General features: G+C 38.4%; 1 protein-coding gene across 1 annotated transcript in view; it reads right to left on the bottom strand.

The window, feature by feature from the left end:
- Positions 1-2,923: 2,923 nt before the first annotated feature.
- C6H4orf50 (chromosome 6 C4orf50 homolog) overlaps positions 2,924-24,728 on the bottom strand; it is an 84,662-nt gene continuing 62,857 nt past the window's right edge. Inside the window, exons 10-14 of the mRNA XM_051965390.1 lie at positions 24,495-24,543; positions 22,015-22,136; positions 10,570-10,788; positions 8,524-8,920; positions 2,924-3,027 (exon numbers count right to left, since the gene is read on the bottom strand). Coding sequence (XP_051821350.1) covers positions 2,924-3,027; positions 8,524-8,920; positions 10,570-10,788; positions 22,015-22,136; positions 24,495-24,543 — 891 coding nt within the window. The remainder of the gene's footprint in view (positions 3,028-8,523; positions 8,921-10,569; positions 10,789-22,014; positions 22,137-24,494; positions 24,544-24,728) is intronic.

Here is a 24,728-nt window from a genome sequence, read left to right as displayed (position 1 = left end):
GCGACATGGGTAACTACACACATCTACATGTATATATGTGTGTGTCTCAAGCAGTGTATTATTGATTCCTACCAAAATCTGATATTAACACCAAAAGAAAAGAAGTGAGAAATGGTCTAAATTCTGTTGCCTAAATTGTGCTCATCTTCCTTATCCTCCTTCCCACTCTCCCTCAAATGTGGACTCTCCCCCGATACGCTGATCTCAGATGGGTGAAATTAGGCCAGAGGAAGCAGGCAGCCATAGCATGACCACCCTCCCACCCCATCCCCCTATCGAGCTCTCCTTTCTGGGCTGTCTTCGTCCATTAGAATGTAATCTCCTTAAGCCTGCTTGCTTATTTTTGGAAAGTGCCTTCTCTTTGGATGATTTGGCCTGAAAAGCTAATCCTGAGAGCACTTATGATGAAACCTTCGACAAAACTAAAGGACATGGAGGAGCAAATGCTGACTTGCTTACTGATTGTAATATATTTAAATAAATATATTACAGATATATATTTAGAACAGATCATAAAGAAGCACTGTCTATGGCACTTAATAAAAATGACCAGGCTAATTATGGGAAAGACTGAAAATTGGTTTAAGAAAGATTTTAAAGTCATGGATTAACAATGAGTTATTCAAAGAAGCCAGGATCCCTAGTCATTCATTCATTCATTTCTTTCCTTCCTTCCTTCCTTCCTTTCTTCCTCCCTTCCTCCCTCCCTCTCCCCTTTTCCCCTCATTACTCCCTCTCTCTCATGTGTAAGAAGGTTACAAAGTACCCCAAAATGGGCTAAAGGAGAAATCACTTCTTTCTTGGAAGTACTCTTTACTTTTATGAATCTTCCTACAGAATCTGGTCCTTTATCCAATAACCTTCCACTTTCTCTCCTACTTCCTGTGCTTGTATATAGTGTGTGTCTTATCCTCCAGTACTCTAGTAGACTGTAAGTTTCTTGAAGGCAAGCACTGTACCGCTTTTTATCATTTGTACTTCCAGCACAATGCTTGCCACATAGTCGATATTTTAAAATGGGATTATTCACTGCTTATGGTGCACCAGATACTATGTTAAGCTAAGCGTGGAGGATATAAATATAAAAACCAAAAAATAAAAGATCCAAAGCAAAAAAATATGAAAGCAAGACAGTTCCTGCCTTCAAGGAGCTTATATTACACAAAGAAGAAACTGCATTTAGAAGAATGGTGGCTAAGGCACCCTATTTTAGTTTGAGAAGTCAGAAGGCTGGTGAGGAGGACAATCGATTGGCCTTTCTCAGAAACAATGGCAATGTTTCTGTTCCCAGGGCAGGCGATGGAAGGTGGGATCGGGGCAGGGGGCTCTGGACACGATGGCAGACCCAACGGCCAGGGCACACGACTGAATGGAAAATGATCCCTGGTCTGGCCTTAGGCTGGCCAAAGATAGCAGAATGGGAGGAGTTTCTTGCTCACTCTCCTCTCTGTCAGATTGGCTAAGTTCCAGGGAGGAACTCCAAAGCTGAATTAACTAAGTCACCCTGAAACAATAAACTGGGAAAACATTTTTACAATCAAAGGTTCTGATAAGGGCCTCATTTCTAAAATATATAGAGAATTGACTCTAATTGATAAATGGGCAAAGGATATGAACAGACAATTCTCAGATGAAGAAATTGAAACTATTTATAGACATATGAAAATATGCTCCAAATCATTATTAATCAGAGAAATGCAAATTGAGATACCTCTGAGATACCACTACACACCTGTCAGATTGCCTAGAGTGACAGGGAAAGATAATGTGGAATGTTGGAGGGGATGTGGGAAAATGGGGACACTGATACATTGTTGGTGGAATTGTGAACACATCCAGCCATTCTAGAGAGCGATTTGGAACTATGCTCAAAAAGTTTTCAAACTGTGCATACCCTTTGATTCAGCAGTGTCTCTACTGGACTTATATCCCAAAGAGATACTAAAGAAGGGAAGGGGACCTGTATGTGCCAAAATGTTTGTGGCAGCCCTGTTTGTAGTGGCTAGAAGCTGGAAAATGAATGGATGCCCATCAATTGGAGAATGGTTGAGTAAATTGTGGTGTATGAATGTTATGGAATATTATTGTTCTATAAGGAATGACCAGTGGGATGAATACAGAGAGGACTGGCGAGACTTACAGGAACTGATGCTGAGTGAAATGAGCAGAACCAGGAGATCATTATATACCTCAACAATGATACTGTTTGAGGATGTATTCTGATGGAAGTGGATTTCTTTGATAAAGAGAGCTTATTCAGCTTCAATTGATCAAAGATGGACAGAAGCAGCTACATCCAAAGAAAGAACACTGGGAAATGAATATAAACTGCTTGCATGTTTGTTTTTCTTCCCGGGTTATTTATACCTTCTGAATCCAATCCTTCCTGTGCAACAAGAGAACTGTTTGGTTCTGTACATATATATTGTATCTAGGATATACTGTAACCCATTCAACATGTAAAGGACTGCTTGCCATCTGGGGGAGGGGGTGGAGGGAGGGAGGGGAAAAAATCAGAACAGAAGTGAATGCAAGGGATAATGCTGTAAAAAATTACCCTGGCATGGGTTCTATCAATAAAAAGTTATTTTTTTAAAAAAGAGAGAGAAAAGAGTGAATAAAGGAGTGAAGTTCTAATTTATCTGCAAAAAAAAAAAAAAAATTAAGTCACCCTGGACTTTGGAGGCTCCCACACCATACACTAGCTAGAGTGACTTGGTGAAGAAGACTCAGATTCAAATCCAGACTCTGATGTTTATGAACTTCACAAATCAAGGCAAGCCATTTGACCTTTTATGTCTCAATTTCATCATCTATAATACGAGAATGATAGGAGAACCACCACCCCCCAAGGATTATTATGAGAATCGGATGAGATAACATGTGCAAAGTGCTTGGCAAATATTAGCATGCTCCATCAATGCTAGCTCTCATTCTCGAAATCTCTGAAGGTCATGGAGTCGGCAGGAGGAGATGGCAAGAAGATAATGGGGTCATGGCTGTAGGGGACGGGAGGCATGTCCAGGTCTGGAGCAGGCTGGAGAGAGTGAGTGTGACATTGAAGAAGGTCCCCAGCTCCTTGTGGGACAGAGCCCAAGGCTCTGCAACTTAGTGCACTAGGAAAATGGTAGGATCCCAAGCCCTGTAATTAAAACAAGGCTAGACTGCTAAGTATCCCCTAACCTCACCATTCTGTCTCCTGCCCCTGTGCATTTGTGTAAGTCATCTCCCTTGGGCCATCATCAGTTTCACCTCTTTAAATCACTGTCCTTCAAAGCTTAATTCAGGTGGTTTATGAATTATCTTCCTATTCTCCCAGTTATTGCTCATTATTTCTATGTGTCTCTATCTTTGTCCATCTGTCTGTCTCTGTCTCTGTCTCTCTTCTGTGTGTGTCTCTCTGTCTGTCTCTCTGTCTCTATCATGTCTGTCTGTCTATCTTTATTTCTATCTCTCTGTGTATGTCTGTGTCTCTCTTCCACTCATCCTCTTTTCCTACCTTCCTTCCTTCCATTCTTCCTCCCTTCCTCTTTCTCCCTTTCTTCCTTCCTTCCTTTTTCCTTCCTTCCTTCCTTCTTTCCTTCCTTCTTTTATCCCTCCTTTCCTCCCTCCCTCCCTCCCTCCCTTCCTTCCTTCCCTCCCTTCCTTCCTTCCTCCCTTCCTTCCTTCCTTCCTTCCTTCCTTCCTTCCTTCCTTCCTTCCTTCCTTCCTCCTTCCTTCCTTCCTTCCTTCCTCCTTCCCTCCCTTCCTTCTTTCCTTCCCTTCTTTTATCCCTCCTTTCCTCCCTCCCTACCTTCCTTCCTTCCTTCCTTCCTTCCCTCTCTCCCTTCCTTCCTCCCTTCCTTCCTTCCTTCTTCCTTCCCTCCCTTCCTTCTTCCTTCCCTCCTTCCTTCCCTCCTTCCCTCCCTCCCTTCCTTCTTCCTTCCTTTCTTTCATTTATCCCTCTCTCCTTCCCTCCCTTTCTTCCTTCTTCCCTCCATCCCTCCCTCACTCTCTTGTCTCTCTGGGTCTCTCTTCTCTCTGTCTCTCTCTCTTTTATTACATTTACTTATCTGAGTACAGCTTTGCATCCCCAGTGCCTAGCATAGATCTGCCCACATCATATATACTCTGTGGAATTGCATTCCCTAGCTATTTAAGAGCAACTCCTTTCTCTTCTTTTTTTTAAGCCCCCCTACCCCAAGGAGCCATATTTAGAGAGTTGGTTTTGGTTAATTCTCAGAAGGAAAGCAAGAAAATTTTCAGAAGGTGGAGTGAGAAGAAAATAGCACAGCTGAAAAGAAGGGAAGACGAACAAATCTCTTTGTAGGTCACTTAGCAGACTTTCTGCTGTTCTATTTCTAAGCCAGCAGCTGTTCGTACTATCAATGCCCTTCATGCCAGCTCTAGAGACATGGATTTCTATCGAGAATGTTGTCCTTGTTTATAAGTATTCCATACTGACACCGAATCTATTCTTCCAAGAATAGGGAGGGGGTGGGACGTTTTAGCTTGGGAGAGTAGTAGGCATCTGCCATGTAAAATTCAAGACATTTTAAAAGGAGAGAAAGATTCTCTCATTCATTTGATTGTAAATGATATGCTCAAAATAACTAAGCCAGAACTGGGCAGAGTTGGAACTCCAAGCTAAGCTCTAGCTTCTGTCCCATAATTTTCCCATGCAAAAATCAGACTTCTTGGAGGTAAAGTTGGGATTGGGTCGAGGGATGGCATTGTAATTGAGGACCTCAGAATCTCAGAGTTAGGAGAGTCTTCAGAGTCCAAAGCCCCTTGTAATCTGTCACACAGATCAACCAGCTTCCAGGAGAAGGTCTCCAGGGATGAAGTCCTTATTCACTACCTTCCCAAGCAACCTACTCCATTTCCCACCATCTTTTTAGGTATCTGATATTTTGAACCTAGATGTAGGAATTGTGAGTTTGATGTGAATGGGTATGTATATACACAGTAGACTGTGTATGGATACACATCATTATCATCATATTAATGATCACATTATCTCATGTTGTCCTCACAATTACCCTTATTATCCCCTTTTTTATGGATGGGGAAATCGAGGCTGGCCAAGGGTAAATGACTTCCTCAGCATCACGCAGTTAATAAGTGTCTGAGGATTTGAACACAGATTTACCCAACTTCTGGTCTAGTGTTCTATCCAACAATATATCCAGCTGCCTTTATGCATGCATAGAAACACATATGCATAAATAAATGTGTGGGGCTGCATATAGGTTATATACCTGTTGACTCTAATGTTATCATGTGGCTTCAATTGGTAGTCTATATATCTGCACATTTTTCAAATGATCTGGCTCCATTTATATCTTCTCATCCAACTCTGAACCCCAGTGGACAGTCCAAGGGATAACAGAGATGGGTTGGGAGACACATATGACATCCTCCTCATCCATCCAACACTAAAATTTACATCTGTAAAATGCAAAAGCAACATACTCTCTTGTCTAGACAAAAAGACGTTTGAGAGGCTATCAATTCAGTGTACATAAAGTCAAGCGAGGATCATAAAATTGCAGAAACCATAAGGCAACAATCCTTGAAGCTAGAAAAAGGTAAAAGTTAAACAATTCCAACAAAAAGAAATCTCTGTTGGAAAATAGGAAATAAACATCCATTTGCTCATGCAAATGGTGATCATAGGGAAATAAAATGTTGTGTGACATTCTGAAATTTTCAAAGATCTTTTAAATATATCAAAATCCTTCCCCTCTCTTTATAATTAAAGAATTGTAAAATGAGTAAATTGGAGATTTGCTCTTATTCCAACATGTATTCATCCAAAATACTTCACAAACATTATCCTCAGATTCCCTTTAACTTTGCCACTTCTTACACAATTCCCATTCAATCTCACATAATCAGTCTATTGTTTCACTACCTAAGTAGTTTAATAAATCCCTTTACAATTCTATGGGACCCTGAATATCATCTGTTTCATTTTCTGCTTACCACCTGTAGATTGGGAGAAAATCTATCACAAACTTCATTTTTATGGATGAAGAAACTAAAATGGAAATTGACTTGTCACACCATTCAGTTTGTAACTGAAGTGAACCAGAATGCAGAGCTTTACGTGTCTTTAGATTTTGCAGTCACTCTGCAGTCACTGTGTCCACTCCAAATTGGTGATAAAATGCCAAATCCAGGGTAGCCTCGGGGATTTCGACCTGGGCAGTGACAGAGTCAGAAGACTGTCTCCCCAGAAGTCCCTTTGGGCTTGGCACATGGTATGAACCACTGAGGGGTCCATGCCCCAAATCAGCAGAAGTAATGGACCACAGCCTAAGGCCAGGAAAGATCTGTGTGATGCTGGATTGATGTGGTAAAGACAGCATTAAGATACAGGGATTTATTCAAGGCTCAGCTTCTAACCACCCATGCCTTGACTAGTTTGGCCTCTTAGATTAAATAAAGGCATCAGACAAAATCATGTCAGGGCTCTGCCCTGCTTTCATGTTCTCAATTCTTGTTTTACAGATTAGGAAAGTGAGGCAGATAATAGTTAAGTGATTTACCAAAGTCACATAAACATTAAGCATCTGAGGCCAGATTTGAACTCGGGTTTTCTTGACTCTAGAGGTTCAGCACCTTCCGTGCTCCACCACATACTTGTCTGCTGTTTTACAGCTGTGAAAGGACTTGCTCAAGGTAACTTAGACTTTACAACTCCACATTCTGTGTCAGAGAGAAGGAAGAAATTCAGACTTGCTGGACAGAGACAGTGGATCTGAATCCTGGAGCTGAGAATCACTTGGACTCTGGGCGTGTAACATCCTGATTTGTAAAATGCCAAAAAACAAAAACAAAAACAAGCCTACATCCCTCAACTGGACAATGGGTACTGTGGACCTTCAGTAACTTCCTAACAAGATCATTATGGGGAATTTGCAAACTTTAAAGACTATTAGAATGAAAGCTATTAAATCCAGTAGAATATACATTTCTTGAGGGTAGAGTTTTTTTAATTTTATTTTTATTTTAACTTGGTAATTCTTTATTTTAATTTGGGATCCTGGCACTAGCACAGTAAAGAAAAGCTTAATGGTAATCTAATCAAATTGTTATTGCCACAGAACAGCTACCTCTGAAAGTAGGTGATGGTGCCCTTCCTCTTCCCACTGCCCCAAAAGACATGTCCTATTTCTGACATGCTTTAAGGGCAACTGAATGCTCATCATTTCCAAATCAGAGGGTTTGGTGTTTTCTTCCCAGGGTTCCTGGGCTCGTGTCTAATTGCTGGCTAAATAACATAAGGGTACAGAGACTTCACCCCCTCTCCCAAAGGGGCACTTTATACAGCAGCAGCTAGGGAGAGATCTCATAGAGAGGTGATCAGGGGAACACGTCCAACATCAGACTGGGAGGCAGAACAGCTTCTAAAGGACTAACTCCTCCATGTCAGTTAGAGGAAAAGAACTTACTTTGTGCTCATCAAACCTACATAATAGATTGATCAAACAAATAAGGACTCATCACACATCTGTGGATTCTCTCCCCAGTCAGTAGTTCCGATCCCAGCATCAGGGAGGCCTCTAATCAACCTGGAAGTGCTGCTTTTATAAAGCTTGTAATATATTAGTTACATCTTTGTCCTTACATGTCATGGGGGAAGGAAAGATTTCAAGAGGTTACAAAACTCCCTTGTAAACCCACTGAATAAAGACTTGTGAGAACTATGAACACCACAATCACATTCTGGCTTCAGCTTTTTTTTTTTTTTAAGCAGAAACATTGATGGATAATACTGAAGTATTATGAATAAGAACAATAAGTTCAAATCCTGGTTGAGACCCTAGTCAAGTCACTGAGCCACTCTAGGTTACAGATATAGCCAAAAGTACCAGTATGTTTGAAACAAGACAGGATATTCTAAGAACAAAGGAGAGCTAAGCAACAACAAAAATAAAGGGGGAAAGTATGAGAAAGTTGGCAAGTGGCAGATCCTTTGCCTTAAGTATGCATGTTGGGGGAGGGGAACTTTCATGGAGGAGGAAGCCCTCAGTAAATGTCAGATGGGTCCACAAATGAATAGTTAAGACGTAGCAGAGTGGAAAGAACTCTAGTTTGTAGTCTCAGACTTCATCGTACCAAAGTGGAACAGGAGTACCAGATCACAGGATTTCATGGCTTCACTACTAATCACCCCACTAATGTGACTTTCCTTTCTCAGGCCTGTCTGCAAAACATGACCTTTGGACTAGGCAATCACAAAGATCCCTTATGGCTGTAAATGCTGAGACTGTGCTAATCCCACCTCTGCTACTAGCTGGGTGGTAGGAGGCAATTTAGCTACCTTATCTATGAAGTGGTGATTATATTGCCTGCTCTAAATGCTTTGTGAATCACAAAGGACTATAGACTTCTCGTGACACAAAGAAATTGATAGTTGCAAATATCGCCATCCTATATGGCTGCCTGCGCTGGATGCTTCAGTGTGATCTGGGAAGAAAACCAAAGCTCTTTCTTTCCTTGCAAATCATCAGTGAAATCAGGAAAGCACTTTACCTTGCTTTATAGTCAGGGATCTCGCTCTCTCCAGCACGTCTGAGTCTTCCCCCAAAGGAGCCGGACCTTTATTACTCGCTGACAACCCATTTGACAAATGGCTTTCTGCTGTAGTCATTGAGGGTGAGCCATCTGGCTGGCCTCCAGAGGTCCATGTGTTATTCATAATGGTATTTCTGGGGCTGCAGCCCCAGTGCTCAGTTTCTGAATGCTGATTTTCCATCTGACTACATGATGGGTCACTCCATTTGCACTCTCGCTCTTGCCATTGGTGTTCTTCGAAAGAGCTACCACCTAAAGGTTCTGGGAAACAGGGTGCTGTGGGCTGGCTTAGTTCCACTGGAATGGGCTGTGTGCTGGAACCACTGAGGGCTGACTCAGAAGGGGCAGGCGGAGTCTAGAGAGGAAAGAGGATAAAGGAACATCATCCAGAGAGAACTGTGATGAAATCATAACAAAGAACAATCCTGCTGTCCTCACACTACACCTCTAGACTTTGATTACACATCTGGACAACACTACTGCTCATGAACTCTGCGCCACCTGGACCCGGATCTTCTCAAATGTGATTTAGTGTTATTGTTAGCACGATTGGTTGATTTGCTCGAGGAGCTATGGTTTTAATCTTGCAATAAATTCTCAGGAAAGCTCCTTTACCACCCCCACAGAATGCTTGTAAAGTTAAGTATTGAGCATGAAAATTAAAAGCACTCATGAGATCGGAAATTGTGAGTGCGCCTTGGAAATGCTCTCTATGGAGATTAAAAGAAAAAAAATCCTTTCAATGGGCTTTGCTGCCTCAGCACTTTGTCCCTGAGCCAGCACCAAGTCTTTCAGACATCTCTCAGCAGCCTATTTAGAGACTAGGTTCTCCAGACTTCTGCTTCAGTTTATATTGTCTCCTTTCTTTCTAATAGAGAGTTGACACTGAATGCTCAGGGTGCCACTGGCTCATAGCTTTAGATAATAACAATAATGATGATATATTCTATTACATTCAACAAACATTTATTAAGCACCTGCCAGCCATTGTGCTGGGGATGCAGGAGGAAGCAATATAGACAAAATGACATAGTCTCTGCTCTCAAGAAGCCTATGTTCTATTGTTAGTAATTATTAGATAATAAAGTAGATATTATATATATTATGATATACATAATATATTATATAATAAAACCAAATTCGTATTTTCTATAATACTAACAATTGTTTGTTAACATTAATATACATTAATTAATAAACATTAATAATTGTTTGTTAACATTTAATATAAAGGTAATTGTACCTTTATATTCACCAAGAACCTTCACCTGATATTTCAGTTGATTCAACAACCCCACGAAGTAGGTAGGGCCAGGAGTAACTGTATTTTACAAATGAGGAAATTGAGAGGAAATGTGAGGAGAAATGATTCTCTTGAGATCATACAGCTTGTAAGCAGCAGACAGATGCGGAGCTAAAAACCAGTCCAATGATCTTTCCACTATACTGACCTCTCCAGGCTTTAAGTTCCTCCATTATAAAATAGCAAGGGTTGTAAATGCTGAACCAGGCGCTCTCCAAGGTCCTTTCTAACACTGACATTTTATGATTCTTTGAGCTTGGGAATGGGGGGAGGGCAAGTATTGCAGCAGGGAGGTTGGAGACCCTATGGCTTGCTATTCAGCATTGCAAATATTAGGAAATTAATAATGGTGTCTTTGAGAAAAGAATTAGCTGAAATACTTGCACAGGACCAAAAAGGAGGCCCGAAGATAAACCTTTCTCAGGTTTTGTCCCATTAAATGTTCCTGGAAGTACCTGGAAATTTCCGAAAGCCCAATTTCCTGGAAGGATGGGGCATGGTTGACAAAAGCCCCAGCCTTCTCTAATTGCCAGTACTAAAACCACAGATAAAAGCACTTGTCATTAAATATGGTCTTTAATCACTTCTCATTTTTAATGTAATATCTGTAAAGGTTCTAAGAATGGAGCTTTAAGTATTTATGGGAGCTAGAAGAATGATAGATTCCATTAAGTTTTTAACACCCACGATGATTTATTGACCTGATAATTATTGTCGCGGCTGTGACTTAGCTCCCAATGCAAGGCTAGGATCCTCTCTGGGCTCATTACTTTCGAAGGCAGAAGAAAGTCACCAACTGGAGGGATAGAGAGGCTGCAGATCTCTTGTGTTTCCTGCTGAGAGTTTTCAGAAATCAGCTCTGCACCCACATCCACTCCAATCTGGCAGGTCCTGGGATTATCCATCACTCTAGAAAGCAACTGTGAACAAGAACATGAATCATGGGATGAGATTCCCTGACCACTTTCTAAATCAGTAAAAGCCATTTAAACCAACAAATCTTTGTTAGGATTTTCCTCGCAGTGAAGCACTAAAACCATGGCTTGATAGAAAATTTGTTAGACTTGGAATCAGGTGCCAGGAAATTGGATTTGGAAATTCTGGTGGGGGAGACTACGAGCGGCAGAAGATAGAGCCTTTGTACAACTGGCCAAACCAAACAGCTCCCTGTGACCATCCCTTCAGAGTATTTAAATGACCCGAGCAGCTTCATTTGATGCTAGTGGATTAGGAACCTTGGATATGCTTGTGTCACACTATGGCTGTGGGGGCCAAACATTGTAGACAAGATAAGACCTGAGAGTTTGGCAGCAGGGAAGCTATCACTACGAGTTGGAAGAAGGCCTTACGTTACTGAGGGATGCCCTTGTTGGCCCAGCCTGGAGAAATATCTTCAATCAATCACACAACTTAGTCTGTGGATACTGACAGAACTGCCCCTCTCCTGATAGGGGATTGGGGCAGGGAATCTGCCTCAGACCACAATCAGAAGGGCCAAAATGTCCTTTCTAATGGTCCTGTATCACCAAGGGCCCGTGTTCAAATTCTAGGAATCCATGGTAGAGCTGGGGATCGGTGAGTGGTGCTGCAAAGCAGTCCCACACTCTGGGGCTCCAAGAGCTGGACCATCGGGAGGTGATCTAAGCATATCAGGACAGAAGAATTAAGCAGACAGGAAAGGCAAGAAGCCTGATGTTTGGCAGTCTTCAGCAGTCACGTGGTAAACAGATTTCTAGGAACAAAATTCAAGAGAAGATGCAAATGGCAACCCAGTTTTATGGGGAAGGAAAGGGGCTTTGCTGGTCAGGAGAAGCTTCACAATGAGAAAAAGGAGGAGTTGTCACATCTGCCAAGGTCAAAAGCCAAACCCACGGAATTCTGGGGGCTCAGTAGCCCACAAAGTAGTCTGAGAAGAAAGGGACTCAAATAGAAAATGAAAAGGAAAATCAAAGGGATCAGCAAAAAAAGGGAGAACGCTGTGCAGGCAGATGAGTGAGCTCGTGACATAGAAGCCTGACTGTGCCCTGAATTCAGCACAAATTTTAGATACAGAGAAGCACTCTGGATGGGGAAGGGACCAATCTGCTCTCCAATATACGACTGGGAAAGCTCCTCTCCTTCCCCCCTCCTCCCTACCCAGCTTCTTTCCCTGGGAAAACAAGTGCAAAGAAAGCAAAGGCTGAGAATCCCAGGAGAGATGCACAGGGGCATGTGGCAGTTGGAGCATTTGCACAGCTGTCTGCAATCAATAACTATTTCCCTGGACTGCAAGAGCACCAATCAATTCCTTCGAAGCTGGTAGACAGAACTGCTGGGTGTATTTATGCCAGAGTAGAAATGAAGGAGGCCCTTAGAATGAGGGGGAACAAATATGGCAGAAAGGAAAATACTGAGGAGGGAATAGGAGGAAGGGATGCAAGGGGAGCAGCAGGAAGAACATTAACCTTGCAGACTTTCAGAGCTAAATCCAAATGAGGCAGTAGGAAGCGGGAGGGAAGTAGAGGGTTCATTTTAGGTCCGGATAAAAGCAAGTAACCCTTACTTTTATATGCGACTAGCTAGAGAGATTCCTAAGCTATTCCCCACAGAGTGTTCTAAGTATTTTAGAGCTTGTGATGGCAAAACCCTGGCAGCAAAGTTAGAGCTCTGTCAATATTTGGTTGGCGAAGTTCTGACCTTGCCAATCATTTCTGAACAAGAAAGAAATAATAATGGAGGGAGAGGCAGAAGGTACAAAGCAGACTCAAAACTTGGAAAATAATTATGCTTATGAGTAAACAGAGTCACTCTGCCTGTTAGAGAATAAGGGAAGGGCATCCAATTGTGTGGAACAGAACAATAGATTTCTTCAGTGTATTGATTGCTTTTTACTGATCTTTTCTTTCTACTGCTTTTTCTTTAAAAATGTTATAAAAAGTTTTGGAAGGGGTAGGAATACAGTGAGAAATCTAGGTCATTGGTGTCAAGCCCAAATAGAAAGATGGGCTGCTAGACCATATATAAGGAATTCTGAAGACTGTACATTGGCTTAGTTTGTAAAAGATATTTTTTATCTGATCATTTTATATCATATTCATTTATTATTTGTCATTCATTATTTTCATTCATTTATTTATTAAGTATGTCCAAATTGTGTTTTAATTTACTTTCTACTATATTCTGCAGTCTTGTGGCTTGTATATCTGACACCTCTGATCTTGGTGATGTAAAAATGAGGTACATCAAAAAAGAATAATCTAGTGTTCAAAAGAAGGTGGAGGTCTCTGTCATCTGACTTTGAAAGGGTTATTCTGATTTTACTAGCTTGTGAAAGTCAAACTTTCTCATCTGTAAGACAGGGAGGCTAGTGCCTGATCTACCTGCCTCAGAGGGCTGTTGTTGAAAAATATATTGTATATCTTAAAGCAACCTAGAAATGTTAGTTATTTTTATAAATACATCATATCTTTAATTTAATTAGAGTAGTTGTTTTTTACCTTCTTCATCAGATACCCCTTTAGCATATGCTTTCTAGGGCATAATTTTTATTAAAGATTTTTTATTTTTAAAACATATGCATGGATAATCTGTCCACACTGAGCCTTGCAAAACCTTGTGTTTACTCCCTCCCCTAAATGGTATGTAATCCAATATATGTTAAATAGTAAAAATATATGTTAAATCCAGTATGTGCATACATATTTATACAATTATTGATCTGCACAAGAAAAAAATCATATCAAAAAGGAAAAAATGAGGAAGAAAATAAAATGCAAGCGAACAAAAACAGGGAGAGTGAGAATGCTTTTTTGTGAACTACACTCAGTTCCCACAGTTCTCTCTCTCTAGATGTAGATGGCTCTCTTCATCACAAGATCTTTGGAACTAGCCTGAATCACCTCATGGTTGAAAAGAATTGGGTATATATTCAAGCACACACAAAAAAAAACCCATAAAGGAAGCTAATTATTGAAATATTGTTATCAAGTCATTTTTAAAAATATAATTATGGAAGAGTCCTTAGGTTGAGGCAGACAGACAGGGAAGACAGGGAAGAATTTTCTGTGTGACTCTGGGTAAGAAGCATCAGTTGTCTGAGACTCCAGTTTCTTATCAATAAAATGGTAATAACAACACTTGCTCTGATTATTTTATAAGATTGTTTCCAAGGAACTATTCTGTAAATCCCCCAAATTCTACCTAAATGTAAGATAGTCTGGTAGAAAAAGATACTTCTTTAATTGAGTTGATTTTCTATGTAAACGTGTCCCCATTTGATTAGTTTTTATCAATTTGTCCGAATATGTTTATGGAAGGGAGATAGTTACCTGCTCCTCTAAACAATAAAGATCAAGAGGAGAGAACTATATCTTATAGCCTCCCAAAAAAGGAGCGGGGATACTTTTCACACATGAATGTCTGACAAAATGTCTCATAAAAAGCAGCCTTTCGATTCAATTTTTTCTTCTGTTTTATTCCTAAAGTCATATGACTACAATATATGAATGTCCTTCAAAATCCACTATTTCATATTCTTTGCAGAACCCCAATTCCCCAATGCCTTTAATGTAATTATATCAAGAGTTAATTTTCATCCCTGAATACTGCAACCGAATCAAGAGATCTATTTGCTATTCAGGGGTCCCTGGAACACTCTCTGAGAATCACCATTCTAGCTTGTCAAAATCTTCTGGGATAATAACTCTTACATACAGCTATTAACTATCTCTCTCAGTGATGGGTCATCAACAAATAATACAAGCAAACCATATGTCTTTATCCAGGTCATTGGTAAATATGATTAAACTACATCCGACCAGCACAGATACTTAGGACATTCCCCTAAAGACATCAATTCATGTTGGTAGGAATAACTACCTTTTAGGGCGAGTCATTCATCTAGTTCTCAATCTATCTAATTTTACTGTTATCAATCCCTATCCATCCATATTCCCCATAAGAGACTTTATCAAACATGGTTTAATATAAATAAATTATAGCTACAATATTCATTCCCCTGATCTGACAGGTAAAAATCTTGTCAAAAAGGAAAGACAATATTCATTTGGCAGAACTTCTTCTTGATGTTGCCATGCTGACTCTGTGATCATCACTCTGATTTCTAGAAGTTTATTGACGACCTTTTTAATAATACATTTTAATTTCCTCCCTTAGGAAACAAAGTCAAACTCACCAGCCTATATTTTGAAGATTCTCATCTATTTTTTTTCTTTTTTTTAATATAAATCAGACTATCTGGTCTTTTCTAATTCTATATCATCTCTTTGATTCTGAGGGAGCTTTCAAATCTAATTATAGTGATTAAGGAATTAGATCTGCAGGTTCCTTTAGTACTCAAGGATGTTATTCATATGGAGTAGGAAACATCAATTCATCAAGGAAACTAGACATTATTTTAATTTTTTTTCTTTTTTATCTTGAATGTTAGTTCCCTCTGAGCTATTTTTATCTTTTCCAACCTACAAATTACTCTTCTTGGCAGAAAAAAAAAGAAGTAAAATAAGACATTAATTAACCAAGAAGGAAACTGAGCCTCAGAAATTTACGATCCACTTACTATCATGAACAGATACTGAATGGTTGATCGAGGATCCTACTACAAATCTGGTATCTTGGTCAAAGAATATTAAGAAGAAGCCTCTGCTTTGATTTGTACCTTTGCCTTTGACTGTTTCACAATGTTTAATAGAATTTGGCTGATTTTTTCTGATAAAATCTGGTACAAAAAATAGTATTATATCACCCCTTTAATGACAATCTCTTCAAATGAAACAAAGATGTCCACATAAAAGTAATTACAAGGAATCCAGCAGATCTGAAGGCTGCCTATTCAAATGATATAAGACTTGTTCTCAAGAGCATCAGTCTAGTAGGGAATAGACTATATATCCATCAAGTAAGAGGGAAAGGAGTAAGATAGGGGAAGGAACTATAAGAGGGGGGAGGGATACTAAAAAGGGAGGGCTGTGAGAAGCAAGTGATGATCACAAGCTTAATACTGGGAAGGGGGATAAGAGGGGAAGAAGGGAGAAAAGCATAAACAAGGGTTAACAAGACGGCAAGTAATACAGAATTGGTCATTTTAACCATAAAGGTGAATGGGATAAACTCCCCCATAAAGAGGAAGTGGTTAGCAGAATGGGTAAAAAGCCAGAATCCTACAATATGTTGTTTGCAAGAAACACACTTGAAGCAGGGAGATACATGCAAAGTAAAGAAAAAAGGTTGGAGCAAAATCTACTATGCTTCAGGTGAAGTCAAAAAGCAAGGGTAGCCATCCTGATTTCAGATCAAGCAAAAACAAAAATTGACCTAATTAAAAGAGATAAGGAAGGGCACTATATCTTGCTAAAGGGTAGCATAGATAATGAAGCAATATCAATATTAAACATATATGCACCAAGTGGTGTAGCATCTAAATTCTTAAAAGAGAAATTAAGAGAACTGCAAGGAGAGATAGACAGCAAAACTATAATAGTGGGAGATCTCAACTTTGCACTCTCCGAATTAGATAAATCAAACCACAAAATAAATAAGAAAGAAGTCAAAGAGGTAAATAGAATACTAGAAAAATTAGATATGATAGATCTCTGGAGAAAACAAAATGGAGACAGAAAGTGTACACTTTCTTTTCAGCAGTTCATGGAACCTATACAAAAACTGGCCATATATTAGGATACCTCAAACTCAAATGCAGTAAGGTAGAAATAATAAATGCATCCTTTTCAGACCACGATGCAATGAAAATTACATTCAACAAAAAGGCAGGGGAAAGTAGACCAAAAAATAATTGGAAACTAAATAATCTCATACTAAAGAATGATTGGGTGAAACAGCAAATCATAGACAGAATTAAAAACTTCACCCAAGAAAATGACAATAATGAGACATTATACCAAAATGTGTGGGATGCAATTGTGGGGAATAGAGAAGGTCAAGAACTTACAGGAATGTATTAATTCTTTTTCTGTATTTTGTTATTTCTGTGTCTCCCCATGACCTGTATAATATGTGCAGGCTCATATCTACTTGAGCCTTGGCCAGCTAGAAACATATTTACTTAACCTGAGCTGATGACATTTATTGGTATTTGACATTTATCGATATTTAGTCTATTACCTGGACCACTGTCTGCTTGATTAAGCCTGAAGGCCTGACTTTCTGTTTCCTAGAAATCAGAAGATTCCAGGGAAAAAGAAATCTTCCATTCCAATCTCCCCAAATAGCAACAACCAATTAGATGCCTCGCCCTCCCCTTCTCAATGTTCTCTCACTTGTGATGTAATTTCTTGTATAAAAGCTATGTATCTTTACTACTTCTTTAGCCCTCCTACCGCGAGCTTTCTCTTTCTTATCTCGAGATAGGACGGCTCATCCTCCGGAGGTTTTCAATAAACAACTTTTCTGCCATCTACTGAGTGATCTCTGAGTAGTCATTTTGGGTAAGGGGTCTTCTACATCCCTCACACAACCAAAGCGGTAATAAGGGGAAATTTCATATCTCTAGAGGCCTACTTGCATAAAATAGAGAAAGAGAAGGTCAATGAATTGGACTTGCAACTAAAAATGCTAGAAAAGGAACAAATTAAAAACCCCCAGTCAAACACTAAACTTGAAATTCTAAAAATAAAAGGAGAGATCAATAAAATTGAAAGTAAAAAAAAAAAAAACTATTGAATTAATTAATTAAACTAAGAGTTGGTTCTATGAAAAAACCAACAAAATAGACAAACCCTTAGTAAATCTGAATAAAAAAAGAAAAGAGGAAAATCAAATTGTTAGTCTTAAAAATGAAAAGGGAGAACTCGCCACTAACGAAGAAGAAATTAGAGCAATAATTAGGAGTTACTTTGCCCAATTTTATGCCAATAAATTCGACAATTCAAATGAAATGGAAGAATACCTTCAAAAATATAGCTTGCCCATACTAACAGAGGAAGAAGTAAATATCCTAAACAGTCCCATCTTAGAAAAAGAAATAGAACAAGCTATTAACCAACTCCCTAAGAAAAAATCCCCAGGACCAGATGGATTTACATGTGAATTCTACCAAACATTTAAAGAACAATTAACTCCAATGCTACATAAATGATTTGAAAAAATAGGGATTGAAGAAGTCCTACCAAATTCCTTTTACAACACAGACATGGTACTGATACCTAAACCAGGTAGGCTGAAAACAGAGAAAGAAAATGATACACCAATCTCCCTAATGAATATTGATGCTAAAATCTTAAATAAAATATTAGCAAAAAGATTACAGAAAATCATCCCCAGGATAATATACTATGATCAAGTAGGATTTATACCAGGAATGCAGGGCTGGTTCAATATTAGGAAAAATATTAGCATAATCGACTATATCAATAACCAAACTAACAAAAACCATATGATAATCTCAATAGAAGCAGAAAAAGCATTTGATAAAATCCAACATCCATTACTAATAAAAACACATGAGAGTATTAAAATAGTCAGGAGCATATATTTAAAACCGTTAGTAATCATCATATGCAATGGGGAAAAACTGGAACCTTTCCCAGTAAGATCTGGAGTGAAGTAAGGTTGCCCACTATCACCATTATTATTCAATATTTTATTAGAAACACTAGCCTCTGCAATAAGAGTCGAGAAAGAGATTAAAGGAATTGTAGTAGGCAATGAGGAATCTTTGCAGATGAGATGATGGCATATCTAGAGAACCCCAGAGATTCTACTAAAAAGATATTAGAAATAATTCATAACTTTAGCAAAGTTGCAGGATACAAAATAAATCCCCATAAATCCTCAGCATTTTTATACATCACCAACAAAATCCAACAGCAAGAGATATAAAGAGAAATTCAATTCAAAATAACTGTCAACAGCATAAAATATTTGGGAATCTATCTATCAAAGGAAAGTCAGGAATGATATGAGCAAAATTACAAAAAACTTTCCACACATATAAAGTCAGACTTAAATAATTGGAAAAATTCTAAGTGCTCTTGGATAGGCCGAGCGAATATAATAAAGATGACAATACTCCCTAAACTAATCTATTTATTTACTGCTATCCCAATCAGACTTCCAAGAAAATATTTTAATGATCTAGAAAAAATAACAACAAAATTTATATGGAACAATAAAAGGTCAAGAATTTCAAGGGAATTAATGAAAAAAAAAATCAAATGAAGGTGGCCTAGCTGTACCTGATCTAAAACTATATTATAAAGCAGCGGTCACCAAAAGCATTTGGTATTGGTGAAGAAATAGATTAGTTGATCAGTGAAATAGGTTAGGTGCACAAGACAGAATAGTCAACTATAGCAATCTAGTGTTTGACAAAGCCAAAGATCCTAACTTTTGGGATAAGAATTCATTATTTGACAAATACTGCTGGGATAACTGGAAATTACTATGGCAGAAATTAGGCATAGACCCACACTTAACACTGTATACCAAGATAAGATCAAAATGGGTCCATGATTTAGGCATAACGAATAAAATTATAAATAAATTAGAGGAACATAGGATAGTTTATCTCTTGTGGAGAAGGAAGAAATTTGTGACCAAAGATGAACTAGAGACCATTACTGGTCACAAAATAGAAGATTTTGATTATATCAAATTAAAAAGCCTTTTGTACAAACAAAACTAATGCAAACCAGATTAGAAGGGAAGCAACAAACTGGGAAAACATCTTTACAGTTAAAGGTTCTGATAAAGGCCTCATTTCCAAAATCTATAGAGAATTGACTCTAATTTATATGAAATCAAGCCATTCTCCAATTGATAAATAGTCAAAGTGTATGAACAGATAATTTTCAGATGATGAAATTGAAACTATTACCACTCATATGAAAGAGTGTCCAAATCATTATTGATCAGAGAAATGCAAAGTAAGACAACTCTGAGATACCACTACATACCTGTCAGATTGGCTAAGATGACATGAAAAAATAATGATGAATGTTGGAGGGGATGCAGGAAAACTGGGACACTGATGCATTGTTAGTGGAGTTGTGAACGAATTGAACGATTCTGGAGAGCAATCTGGAATTATGCCCAAAAAGTTATCAAACTGTGCATACCCTTTGATCCAGCAAAGTACTACTGGGCTTATATCCCAAAGAAATACTAAAGAAGGGAAAGGGACCTGTATGTGCCAAAATGTTTGTGGCAATCCTGTTTGTAGTGGCTAGAAACTGGAAAATGAATGGATGCCCATCAATTGGAGAATAGCTGGGTAAATTGTGGTATATGAATGTTATGGAATATTATTGTTCTGTAAGAAATGACCAGAAGGATGAATACAGAGAGGTTTGGAGAGACTTACATGAACTGATGCTAAGTGAAATGAGCAGAACCAGGAGATCATTATATACTTCAACAACAATACTGTATGAAGATGTATTCTGATGGAAGTGGATTTCTTTGACAAAGAGACCTAACACAGTTTCAATTGATCAAGGATGGACAGAAGCAGCTACACCCAAAGAAAGAACACTGGGAAATGAATGTAAACTGTTTGCATTTTTGTTTTTCTTCCTGGGTTATTTCTACCTTCTGAATCCAATTCTCCCCATGCAACAAGAGAACTGTTCGGTTCTGCACACATATATTGTATCTAGGATATACTGTGACATATTTAACATGTAAGGACTGCTTGCCATCTAGGGGAGGGGGTGGAGGGAGAGGGGAAAAAATTGGAACAGAAGTGAGTGCAAGGGATAATGTTGTAAAAAATTACCCTGGCATGGATTCTGTCAATAAAAATTTATTTAATTAAAAAAAAATACTTGGAACTCAAAATATTACAATAAGGAATGCTGAGAACTGTCTTTATAGGTAATTGGCAAAATAAAATACTATTGAAATAAAAATTTCCCATGCTTATATATTCAAGAATGATTGCCATCCTTTTCTTCCCAAATGGGAGTTATGGTTGGATTTTGAAATCTTTGCTACTCTGTATGTCAATTTGTGCCCAGGTAAAGTCAGGGAAAAGGTCATCTTACTGCAGGGATAGCATAGTTAATAATTGGTTGACAAACATTGAAACTAGCCTGCTGGTCAATTTATTTAATGAAAAAGTCACAAATCAATTGTCAGAAAGGATGGAAATGGGGCAGAGTTGAATTGTTATGTGGGAGAAGAAAGAGAAAGAAAGTAGGAAAGAGCCTCCAGGGATATATAGTGAGGGGAAAACTAGAATAGATTCATCACAACAAATTAAATTGCCAACCACATAATCCTTTTCCCTTCTTTTTCAATGTATGTCAAACTTGACATAAATTAAATTGTAAAACATATGATGAGCATCCCGGTGCAGTGGATAGAAAGCTGAATTCCAAAGCAAGAAGTCCTGTGTTTCAATTTTGATTGTGATGTACACTGGCTGGATAACCTGGACAAATCACTTCATCTCTCAGTGATCAAGGTAACCCTAAGGCATCAATGTGCCACTCTAGTGGTCGTTTCCTCATTTGAGAGTTCTCCACGTATATCAAGTTGCAAGTTCAGCTCTTATCCCTTTTTCAAAATGGAATCCCTCTTTTCCACTCAAGTCCTATTCTAATGTTCTCTGTGATATGAACATGGCTTTAGCTCCCCAAAACTATGTCACCAGAACGCCAGCTCTAGCTGGTGACAACCACATAGAGTAATTTTATCAGAACTGCCGACAGATAGTATATTTGTCCCCCAAGGATCCACCTCACTAAATTTGTACAGCCACATCTCTAGTTTAAACTGAAAGATGACTGAAGTTCTGATTACAGCAATTCTTAAAAGAGGTGGAGAGACTGATATTTGAGTCCTTGAAATCAGAGCCCATGTACTATAACCACCACCACCCCAAAGCATGGAAGTACAAACAGCTTTTTAAAAAAATATATGTTAATTAAATTCTTGAACTCTGAGGAAATAAGGCTCAATACTTAACCTTATTTTGAGGACAAAATGTAATATTTTGTATTTACAACACCTATTTTTCCATCACCTTGTAAATGTTAATATTTTAACTATTTTTTGAAGCTTAAGTAAAAGACATGATTCAAACACCCTCTGATTTTCTGTCTTGCCTGCAGGAGAAAGAACGAAATACAATGAATAACATTTGAAGTCTTTTAAAATCTAAAAATAATCCTTGGGAATTTACTCACCTTTGGAGACCCAGTGTGAGTTTTCCTAAGTGATGGATCAGAGTCAGCAGCAGGAGAGGTGTTAGAACTGAAATATCCACTGAGGTGATTGTTCATATCTGGGCTCAGGAGGCAGGTTTGATCTGTGAGAGAATACCATCATTTAAATCTCAAAAACTACACATAGAATAAAAAAGAATCTCAATAAGTCAGTCTCAACATTATCTACTGTCTTCCTTTGATACTTCCTCAGTCTGCTCCACTTGGTGCAACACAGAATGTTGGAGTGAGAAAAAGGCATAGAATATGGAATCTTAGAATTGAAGGGAATGTTAGAATGTAGAATGTCAGAGATGGAAAGCTCTTAGAACAGGAAATGTCAGTGTAAATGAGGGCATTGGAATATTTAGAACATAGGATGTCAAAAATAGAAGGGAAATTAGAGATCTAGTCTAATAATTCCATTTTGCAAGTTCTAGGTCACACACACCAGTAACTCTGTTCTCTTGACTATGTGATTAATGCTCACTCCATTCTGCCACATTGTCTTAAAAATATTTGCCACCATCTAAATAATTGGTTGGCCAATTGGATAGCACAATTGATAGAGTCCTAAGCTAATAATCAAGAAAACTCATCTTTTTGAGCTTAAATCTGTTCACAGACACCAGCTTTGTGACCCCAGACAAGTCATTTAACTCTATTTGCCTCAGTTTCTTTATCCATAAAATAATCTGGAGAAGGAAATAACTCCTTCAGTATCTTTGCCAAGAAAACCCAAAATAGGGTCATGAACAGATATGACTGAAACCACTGAAGAGCAATAAATAAAATTAATCTTCAACCTCATTAGACAGAATACAGTAGATATTTGTCTGATGATAACACTCTTCAAGAGAAATAGGAATATACTTTGGCTAGCCTACCATTCCAATTTTTTTTTAACAAATTTTTGAGGTAAAAAAAAAATGAATTAAATAATGTTCAGCTGAGAAATGAATAACAAGCCCTAAAAGAAAGATGACTTTTAAATGAGTGTGGACCACAACAAAGCATTTACACTCTTTGTTGTTGTTTGCTTGCATTTTTGTTTTTCTTCCCAGGTTATTTTTACCTTTCCAAATCTGATTTTTCTTGTGCAACAAGAGAACTGTATAAATATGTACACATATATTGTATTTTAGATATACTTTAACATGTTTAACATGTATGAGACTGTCTGCCATCTAGGGGAGGGGGTGGAGGGAGGGAAGGGAAAAGTTGGAGCAGAAATGTTTGCAAGGGTCAATGTTGAAAAATTACCCATGCATATGTTCTGTCAATAAAAAGCTATAATAATAATAATAATAATAATAACAACAATAAAAGAAAGATGACTTTTTGAAAAATCCTTTTATCAAAGTCTGACACCGAGCACTTTGTCACTCTGGAAAACCTCTGTTTTGTCTGAGTGTAGGATTGCTCTGCCTGAGACCGATGTTATGATGAAGCTTCAAGTGCTGAATTTTGGACATAAGCATATATGTTCATCCTGCTGAAAACCTGAGTAAACAACACATGAGAATGTCGACTACAAGGTCAAAGACAATGGAGAAGGTGCCATGTGTACCCATAAACGTCTACTAGCACTTTTCTAAGTGCAGAAAAATGGAGAGAGAGTGCTCCATTCATTGCCTGGGCAATTTGTCATATGTGCATGTAACAGCCACATAGGAGCTGATGCAGATTATAGCAAGAAGAGCCGGGAGAACAAATTTCCTGATTTAATTCACTTCTCCACAGGCTGAAATCTGGACTCAACCATCATGCCCCTTGCCTTGCTCTTCCTCCTCCTTTCACTTTCATTTGTGTGTGTTTTTCTCATCTCCTGTTAGAGTACAAACTCCTTGAAGTCAGGCGTTGTCTTTATTTCTGCTTATATTTTTATCCCCAGGAGTTAACAGAGTACCTGGTATGCAGTCAGTGCTTAATTAATGTGTGTTTACTGATGACCACAATAATGCAAAAGGGAACACCATGAAGGACTTCAGATCTCTGATCGATTATAGTGACTCATCAAGATTTTAGAGAGGAGAAATGACTCTTAATGCTCAATGACCAGGTAGTGAATTCAGGTTGCAGGATGAGGCACACACGCATCAGCATATATAGCCAATTACGATGCACCAAGCACTGCCCTTTACGATCATTTATCCATTTGACTCTCACAACAACCCCAGAGGTCACAGCTATAATTATCCCCATTTTATAGATAAGACAAACAAGTTAAGTGACTTTCTGGAGTTAGTGTTCGAGGCTAGATTTGAACTCCAGGTCTAATGTTCAATCTACGGCACCACCAAGCTTCCCAGAGCCAATGGATTGACTTGTGTAACTCATTTTATGTTTCAAGAGGAGATTTTGTTGGGAAAGGAGGAATCAATGGGAAGTAATCATAATGTAAAAATAATAATAATAATAAAATATTTAAATCAAAAAGAAAAACATATAATTAGACTAACCATTTCCAAAGGCAGTGTTCTCGGGCTTGGTATCTGACTGGTAACAAGCCTGAAAAAAAATAGAAGTCAGTTATTCTGCAATTCTTCCAAAAGTAATCCTGTCAGTTAATCCAAATTTCCAAGGCATTTTAAAGTTTGCCAAGCATTTTCCTTCATGACAGCCCTGCGAAATGGGTACAGTAAAGGTTTTTACATGCATTTTGTAACATTAGAGCTCAGGAAGGATAAATGGTT

Source organism: Antechinus flavipes, chromosome 6 (assembly GCF_016432865.1).
Source record: "Antechinus flavipes isolate AdamAnt ecotype Samford, QLD, Australia chromosome 6, AdamAnt_v2, whole genome shotgun sequence".
NCBI lineage: Eukaryota > Metazoa > Chordata > Mammalia > Dasyuromorphia > Dasyuridae > Antechinus > Antechinus flavipes.
Note: the sequence above shows the minus strand (reverse complement) of the source record. Positions and strands in the feature narration are given on the sequence as shown.